This window comes from Streptopelia decaocto (assembly GCF_964273445.1).
Source record: "Streptopelia decaocto genome assembly, chromosome: 13".
Lineage (NCBI taxonomy): Eukaryota > Metazoa > Chordata > Aves > Columbiformes > Columbidae > Streptopelia > Streptopelia decaocto.
The window spans coordinates 2,842,079-2,851,104 of NC_138668.1; the positions used below are offsets into that span (position 1 = coordinate 2,842,079).

The 9,026-nt window shown below is 51.8% G+C and overlaps 1 protein-coding gene across 1 annotated transcript; it reads left to right on the forward strand.

The window, feature by feature from the left end:
• Window positions 1-546: 546 nt before the first annotated feature.
• Window positions 547-9,026, forward strand: AMZ1 (archaelysin family metallopeptidase 1; the record flags this gene model as incomplete). The annotated part of the gene is made up of 6 exons (XM_082064554.1): window positions 547-850; window positions 1,482-1,649; window positions 2,497-2,625; window positions 2,968-3,131; window positions 4,375-4,551; window positions 8,388-9,026. The coding sequence occupies 6 exons, from the start codon at window positions 547-549 to the stop codon at window positions 8,955-8,957; spliced, it is 1,512 nt and encodes a 503-aa protein (XP_081920680.1). The 3' UTR covers window positions 8,958-9,026.

A 9,026-nucleotide genomic window follows, 5' to 3' on the forward strand; every position in this document is an offset into this window, starting at 1 on the left:
GGACTGGAGTTGGACCAAGCGTTGGACTCGATGATCTCTGAGGTCTTTTCCAACCCAGTCGATTCTGTGATTCTGTGATTCTGTGAGTGGGGTTTAGGCCAAGCAAAAGGGAACACCACCCTTTGACAGCATGGGCGGGCCAAGGCAGGCAGTTGTACAACACACAGCCGTATTTCCCGTGTTATTGGGACTTTGGGATGGAAGACCCAAACAGACAAACAAAAAATCAAACCGATTTAATCCAGATATCTAGTAGCAATAATAGGGCTATGCATTCTTGAGCACCATCTACTGGTACATTGTCCGTGAACCACTGACATATGCTCAGATGTGGAGCACCCTATAGCAGCTGCTCTCCCGTACATGCATAGGAGACCTGGCCAGCGCTGGCCACAGCGTTTATAAGCTCCCAGTCAAACCTTACAGCAGGGATCTTGGGGCAAACTGCTCTGAGAGCAACGCGTGAGAAGGTTTCCCGGTCCCTGGCGATGCTGACGGTCGTGTCCCCTCCCGCAGGCAGTGCCACGGCCGGTGGGCTCCTCCGCGATGCTGCAGTGCAAACACGCTCAGGAATTCAGCTTCGGGCCCCGGGCTCTGAAGGACGCGCTGATCTCCACCAACCCAGCCCTGCAGGAGCTCTATGCCAAGGCTTTCTCCAGGGCGGAGAAGCTGTTCCTCTCCGAAGCCTACAACCCCCAGAGAACGCTCTTCTGCACGCTGCTCATCCGGACGGCTTTCGACTGGCTCCTCAGCCACCCCGATGCCCCCGAGGACTTTGAGACCTTCTATCACGCCATGCTGAGGAGGAAGCAGAACTTCTACCGAAAGCACATTTACCTGCAACCTATAGGTAATGTGGGCATCTTCACTGAGCCACCTGGAAAGATGCGGGAGGGAGATGGGTGGTGCTGAACACTACTACTGTCTTCTTCTAAGGACTAACCTGCAAAATGCAATTGCTGTAGCAAAAATGAGTCTGTAATACTGAAGGCTCTGACAGTCTGGAGCCACCAGCCATGATGACAACCATCAGCAGATCTCCCCTGTAAATGCCATGTTTGCCCCTGGGTGAGACTTGCTAAGAATATACGTATGCATACATATGTATCCATACGTAAAACAATGCTGGATAGAACAGCATCTCTGGAACTCCACCCCTCACGGTCCATTAAAAGCAGCCGCCCGTTCCCACTTTAATCTTTCTGCACAACTTGAATAGGAGACAACCTTCCTAGCACATCTCTTCCGCTGATGAGAGAGTGTGCTAATTCCTCGAGCCACCTCTCAGAAAGAGCCCCCTCTTCTCCTCCGTATCTGTATGACCATCTAGAGATGTCCGCCACATCCCAGAGTAAGCAATTAACTTCAGAATGAATCAGCCTTCCTCTTCCCCAGCCACTGCGGCCAGCCCCACAAAACCCCTCCAGACCCTGTGGTTCACCCTGGCTTTACGGAACTGATAATAGAGCTTTTCTTCTTAGACTTAACCGAAGGGCCTGCCGGGCTCTCGCTGCTGGATTCCCTCCAGAGCTGTGTCGAGTCTTTCTTCCTGGGTCTCCGTGTGAAGTGCCTTCCCTCCATCCCCATCTCCTCCATTCACTGCTGCTACCGCCACAGCCGGGACTCGGACAGGGTGCAGCTTCACGCAGGTGAGGACCTGGGAGCAGGGACCCTGTAGAGACATCAGTTTGGGACACGAGCATGAGCCCTCCCCTGGGAAACGCCTGAAATAGCCCTTCATTGCCTGAGCAGGGAGGGGACGAGGAAGGGAGTGAAAGAGGGAAATCCTGTTCCCATGGAAAACCCAGAACTTTGGGGCTGGAAACAGGAACGAAAACCAAAGCGACTTTCATCGTATTTTCCTCTGCTGTTTGTATTTTTTTGGTGCTATTACGTTTAAGTCCAGCTCTGCAAAGTGATGGGACCGGCTCTGCGGGAAGGCACTGTAGATTTGGTCCCATCTCTTGTCCAGAGCCAAAGTAAATCAGTGGCCTGGGTGGTGCAGGTGTGGCCTTTCATAATAGGAAATTTGGGTTCAAGTGTCACACAGCTCCACAGGGAAAGGGGTTTGTCACCTGCCGGGCTCGCCCTGCACAACCATCCCTCTGGAACAAGCTGTTTGCAGGTACCGCGGGCAGCACGTGCTCAGCACAGACCCAGCGCTGCAGCGACGCGGCTGCTCCAGCTCAGGTCTGAAATACCTGTAGGGAAAGTCTTCCGCTTCCAGGTGCTTATTTCCATGGGTTAGTACTGAATTTACCTGCAACTCTTCCCTTTGCTTCGTTTTAACTCTGCGCTCAGCACCACTTCAAAAGTCAGCTCTGCTCGTACTCCAATTTCAGGGGATGGTTCTCCACCCGCGGGGCTGAATCTGGCAGCTCTGCCTGTCTGTGCCTTGGATTATATCCTCCTACGCACGAGCAGCAGAAATTCTGTGTCTTGCATGCCTTCCAGGGATGCTCCATTTTAACGAACATCTCCCTTGTATTTGTCCAGATGGGATCCTGAATTTCCTGAAGAACAACAAGCCCATGGATGCCCTGTGTGTCCTTGGGCTCACTCTGCTGGACCTTTACCCATGTGAGACCTGGAGCTTCACATTCAGCAAATTCCTGCCAGGACAAGGTGGGGTTGGTGTCCCATGATCTCCTGGCGCAGCGTGCGAATAAGACAGCACTGCACCAAAAAGACTTCCCTAGGAGACCGGAATAGCCACATCTCATCCTTAACATTTTATTCACTCCCTGATAAGAGGAACTAGGTTTTCCCAATTTAAAATTAGGGGAGTCAGGGCTCCTGATCCAGACAACAGTAACTGAGGTGCTACACACCTTTTGGGAAGTGCATCTCATCACACCCCGTGTTCTTAACTGAACTGTGCTCCAGCAGCTCTCTTCTCATGCTGCCTAAGCTGAGAGACGCTCATAAGAGAGCGGATGCTTAACTTGTATGCGCTTCTCTTTACAGAAGTGGGAGTCTGCAGCTTTGCCAGATTTTCCGGGGAGTTCCCCCAGGCTGGCTGCAGCAGCTTGAATCCAGTCACGCAGAAGGAGCCGCTATGCGAAGTCAGCAAAGAAAGCAGAGACCGCACATTGCCGTTCAGCGCCCAAGAAATGGTCCAGTGCTGTAAGGTAGGATGAGTGACCTCCTGCACCCCGTATTTCTGGACCCGGAGGGTTAAATATTCCAGGGCTGGACAGAATCCATCTGTCAGCCCAGTGAAACAGGCAATCTGTGCTCCCAGAAGACACAGGCAGTCACAGCTAAGTCCACACACACATAGTCCTAAAGAGCTTATGTTTTGGTACACACCTTTTTCTCCCCTTACTACTGGAGCAAACTATAATACCAGCTGTATAGCGATAATTCATATTTGTCTTACGTCACGCAGCAACACTGAGACAAAAATCCTGCCCAGCTCCCCGCTTGGGACATCCCAGTGTTTTGCTTGTCAGGCAAATCATGGGGTGTACGATCTATTAGCTGACGTAGTATTGAGAGATTGATCAGAATACCCAGTGAAGCTGGGTGTTCACTGAAGCGCAGCTGGGAAGGCGTGACTGTGCATTCTCAGAGATTGGTATCCATAGGGGGAGAGAACCGCTTGCCAGGCCCACTCACATGGGTGGATGAAAGAAGTACCTCAGACGAGTTTTCACACGTATTTATATGCAGATGCCCTTAAACCCCACCCACGTCCAACACATCTGATTCACAAGTGCTGTCATCCCTCATCCCACCATCTCCCCTCATCCCAGCTCCGCTTCCAGCATTCCTCCCAAAGCCGGCCCACGCGGAGCCGTTTCTGTCTGCCCGCCCTGCTATTTGCTCAGGATTGTCTACTTTGAGGTCTCTTCCTGTAGTAATTTCAAATTATGTTAGGTAGCAATGGGAGGAGGAGGAGAACTCCATCCTCAGCCCCTCTGTGGTTGCCGGTTCCCAAGGCTGGTCCAGCTGACTCTGGCTTAATTTTTGCTCTGACACAAATGTTTAGAGCGTCTGCAGCGGAAGGACCCAGATCTGTTACTGCCAATAGCTTTAGAGATTTCTGGCATGGAGTGTGCTGCTCTTTTCAGATCCCTGTGGGTCTGGTTTTCTCCTTAACACATAAAGCTGTCCCTGGGGGAGAGAGTGACAGCAGCACTGCCCTCCGGCTCTGAACGTGCTCTCTGCAGGGTGTCCCCATGTCCTCCACCACCCACACATGGATGTTGGGGCACCTGGGAAGAAAGGAGCCACATCCCCATCTCAGAAAAGCCCAGGCAGGAGGTTATGAGCTGGTTAAACTGTCGGGGAGAATGGAACAGCAGAGGAGGAAGGGGCAGCAGAAGCAGGAGTGACCGTGTGCTTTTGTGATATTTGCTTTCCCACAAGGTGACCTGCCACGAGATCTGCCATCTGATGGGGCTGGGGACGTGCCGCTGGCTGCAGTGCATCATGCAGGGCGCGCTGAGCCTGGACGAGGCGCTGCTGCGGCCCCTGGAGCCGTGTCCCATCTGCCTGCGGAAGCTGCAGCACGTCGTGGGCTTCAAACTCGTGGAACGCTACCGGGTGAGAGACGGACCCACCGGCAAAGGGGACAGAGCGGGCGGGAGAGCGGCTCCCGCAAACCACGGCGCTAAATGTGCCGCAGCAGCGTGTTCAATGCAGACGGTCTCGGCGCAAAGTGCTACGAGAGAATATTTACACTTAGATAAGGTTGGGGCTGTACACACGGTCTGTGATGGTGTAGCGCTTTGCACGAGCTCTAGGGCTTTCGGATGTTCACAACAAGGCACAGTGCAGTCCAACTGCATTTGGCTGCCCCCAAAATTGAGGTGGGGAGCACAGGCAGAATTCAAGTCCCAGCAGCAGCGAGAGTGCAGCGATTCCCACTTCTATCCCTTTACTATGTGCCACCGTGGTTTGCTGCCTCTCTGGGGCTGCTGGTAACAGGGAGAAAATATTAGGCAGATACTTTGCTGCAGTTCCTCTGTTTAAAGATACGTGAAAGAATCCCAGATTATTACTCCCTAATAAGTGGAAGGTCCCAGACTCATCTTTTGCCTCTTCTCTCCCACCCATAGAACTGCTAATACCACATTTAGACATCGGGAATAGTGCTGAGACACCCTTAGGTCTAGAAAGGGTTTTCTACCTCTGCTGTCTAAGAAGCAGGATTCAGTAGCTAAAAGGCTGGTGGGATATAAATAATTTCACCATTTTCACTCAGCACCCTGTCTTCTCCCTGGTTATAATTCCTGTTTAACACACATCATGTTCAGAGACAGGATTTTCCACAGCTGACTCTTTTAAAATCTGTGGGTTGTATTTGTAGCAAGACACATGCAGAACGAGAACGGGGACGCCTCTGGTTTCATTCAGCTTGGAATGGGACACACAGAAGCACAGCAAAGCACGTGGGGGAAAATCACGCTCATACAGTTTTGCTGCCTGTCTCTGTCTGCGCTTGTGTTGGACCCATCACTAGTCCCTACTATAGTGTGAGAGGTTCCTAAATTGCCCAGAGGAATAAACTCTGGTTTATTCAGCACTTGACCCATCAGCATTCAGCTATTGCTTTCTAGAAGACAATTCTAGAAACCTTGTTTTCCTTTACACCTGCAGTAAATACGGCAGTTGTCTCAGCATCCCTGGCGGCAGCAAACACAGACCCAAAGAAAAGCTACACTTGCCAAATGTCACATCTGCTTCCTTGACAAGGAAAAGCTCAGCTAGATCTAGTACAAGCATAAGAGAGGTGTGATAATCTGTGCAAGAGGCTTCGCTATAGCATGGAGAGAGGAGATACAAACGCCAGACGTGAATTAAATAGTTAAGGAAACTGACAGAAGAGAGCGCAAAGCGTTTGGAGACAATATCAGATCAGAAAGCAAAACGACTTGCTAAGCGTGTTTCGAGAGGCCGTGGCTGGCCAAGGGCAAGGCTGCAGTCACGTTTCCATTCGGAAAACTCACACGCATCCCCACCTGCCTCTTCACAGCCCCAGACGCTCATAATAAACACAGGAAATGCCAGACACAAAGCTGTTCCCGCGGGAGCAGGTAACGCTGAGGTCTGTGACTGGGACACGGTTACGGGCAGAAGAGCAAGTGGGTCAGGAAACCAGTCCTTGTGCGGGAGGAAGAGCCCCTCAATTGACTCATCTGGGCCGCTCCATTTTTTCCATCACAGCTACTTACTTTAGCGTGACTCAACTTAAAAACCGAAAGCAAATCAATTGTCATGGTGTTTCCCTGCCACAACCAAAGCTTCCACCTGCTGCCGCCGCAGCGCCCCGGGCTGTCCCGCACGTAGCGCTGAGGTTAGTTCGCAATGGTCACGCTGCAGAAGAAAACAGCGCTCGGGCTGCTCTCCGAGGTCGGGTTAGTGCACCCTCACCGTGGTGTCAATGGTAATACCTGCTCTGGGGCACGGGGCTGCTGCATGGCCACCAGCATCAAACCTGGAGCCCCTGGAGGTGCCGGCCAACAGGTTTCATTCTTAGTGGCTTCCTTGGGCTGGGCATCCATGTCAAACGCTCCTGCCCGCAGGCTGGCTAGACCTGGGAAGAGGTCGTCCCTTCCTGGTTAAATATAAGAACACAAGAAGGGGCTGCAGCCCTACAAACCCTTCCTCAAACTTGAATCAATAATCCACCCAGAGGGTGAGAGACAGGAAAGATTTTGGGGTTTTGGTAGGAATCTCAAGTCAATCATCCCCTCCTTTAGCCTTAAATAATCCAGATACACTCTTTGAACACCTTTACGTCAGCAGCTTCTCCTCTTGGGAGTTATGGTGACTGTTGGGATTCCTTCCCAGGTTCACTACTCTTGGGAATTTTAAGAGACATTATAGAATCATGGTTGCACCTTTCATTTGAAAGGCTTTGGCAGCTTTGCTGTTCCCTTTCTTACTCTGGCTCCTATAGCAGCTTCTGGTGCCTTCTTTGTTTTTTAAACCCAGAGGGAGGGAAGGGCTATCGGAGGTGGGATGAGGCAGGAGAAAAGTTGTCCCTTTACATTTTTTCTTGCCCCAGAGGGAGGGGGCAGGGTGCATTAACTTAGCTGAAAGAACCCATTTTATTCTTGTATTAAATTCTTCCCCGAGGCTTCGTGCGCAGACTGAAATGGGAAACAGGGCTGATTTCTCCCACCCCCTCAATTTGAGCTCTTTATCCTTTCTGTCACTCGCCTGAAGAGAGAGCAATAGAGGAGGGAAGGGGGAGAAGGGGGCTCTGCAGGGCTGGAAATCTCCTCCCTGCTTCTCAACCAGCACAGCTCACCCTGAGCTGAGCACATACGGACCCAGCACAGTATTAACACAGGTTAACACTCCATCGCTTCTGTTTTTCCCAAAGAAATAGCGGGGCTTTGCAAAGGGATCACCCGGGAGCTGCAAAGGTGAGGGGAGAGGCCACAAAGGTGTGAAAAAGCTGAAAAATACACAAAAACCACACATGGGCCAACAAGGCAGACAAGGAGATCACCTTTTATCCAGCAACAGCTGGACTCCTGCGATTCATTCCCAAAGCATAAGGAATAAATGTGCCAGAAGCAACTCATTATATGCCCCATTGTAGCTTTTAGTATTTAAAAAGGAAATGGTCTCAGACATTTTCCTTTCATTAATTCTTTCCTTGAGCCTGGCCTTCCCACTTGTGCATTTCAGCTCAAGAGGGGAAGAGCTATTCTTAGGAATAAAATGCACATTACCACAGGAGTTAACGACACCATGAAGCAAGATTCTTCACCACCGTCTCAGAACTTTTATACCGACACAGCTTCCTCTAGAGAAGCACTGGTTTGGCTCTCGCAGAGGTCGTATTCACACAGCGAGGGGTGAATTTGTGCCATTTTTCTCCTACTCTCTTCAATAATAAGGCAGAAACACAGAATCACAGAATCGACTGGGCTGGAAAAGACCTCAGAGATCATCGAGTCCAACCCTTGGTCCAACTCTAGTCCGTTTACTAAATCATGGCACTAAGTGCCATGTCCAATCTCAGTTTAAAAACCTGCAGGGCCGGTGAGTCCAGCACCTCCCTGGGCAGCCATTCCAATCCTGACCACTCTCTCTGTAAAGAATTTCTTTCTAATATCCAGCCTAAATTTCCCCTGGCAGAGTTTAAGCCCATGGCCCCTTGTCCTATTGCTGACTGCCTGGGAGAAGACAGTCCACACCGGGCTGGGGCAGCTCTGCCACAGGTGCTGACTTCAAGAAAATGAGGCAAGAGAAAGCCCCAGTTTTGTAGGGTAACCCGGGTCTGAACCCATCTCTGGCAGAGAGGACCACGACACCCAAAGCTGAGCCACTCACGATGAATAGGTTTGCCTGACAAACACTGGGAAACACGTACCTGCTTTATCTCGTTCTCTAACACAAAGCTTTTCCCCCTCTCACCGCAGAAGCTGTACGCTTGGACTCAGACTGTGTTGTCCACGTGGCCGAGGCAGGAGTCGGCAGACCTGTCCACCTCGGAGGACGTCCTCCCGTTCAGCGCGGACTCCGGGATGTGCTGCGAGAACGACTCGGAGGCCGTGACCTCCTTGTCGGAGCCGCTGACGCCGGACACGTGCAGCCAGGCGCTGTCCATCGGCCAGGAGCTGGAGCAGGACGAGCGCTCGTGTTCGCTGGCCGAGCTGCACAACCCGCCCCCGCTCGCCGGGCCCACCAGGTCCACGGATACCATCAAGGATTACGAGCTGTGGCTGGAGACGTGCATCGCTGCCCTGGAGAGGAACGTCTCCGAGGAGGAACTGGCTCAAGTCGACAAGACCGTAGACGCCCTGGCTAAGTGGGAGATGTTTACAGGACAGCTGCCTGCTATGAAGAAGGACCTACCCTTTGCTAGGGACAACACCGGCCTACGGAAAGTTCTCGGAGACAAATTTTCCTCCTTGCGGAGGAAACTGAGTTCCAGAAAACTGTCCAAAGGAGAATCATCCCCTCATCGTTGGCGATGGGAGGAAAACTAGGCTGGGTCTGCCTTGGGTCGCGCCAGCTTTGCTCCCACAGCACCGGTTACGTTACTGCCCTGCTTCTGA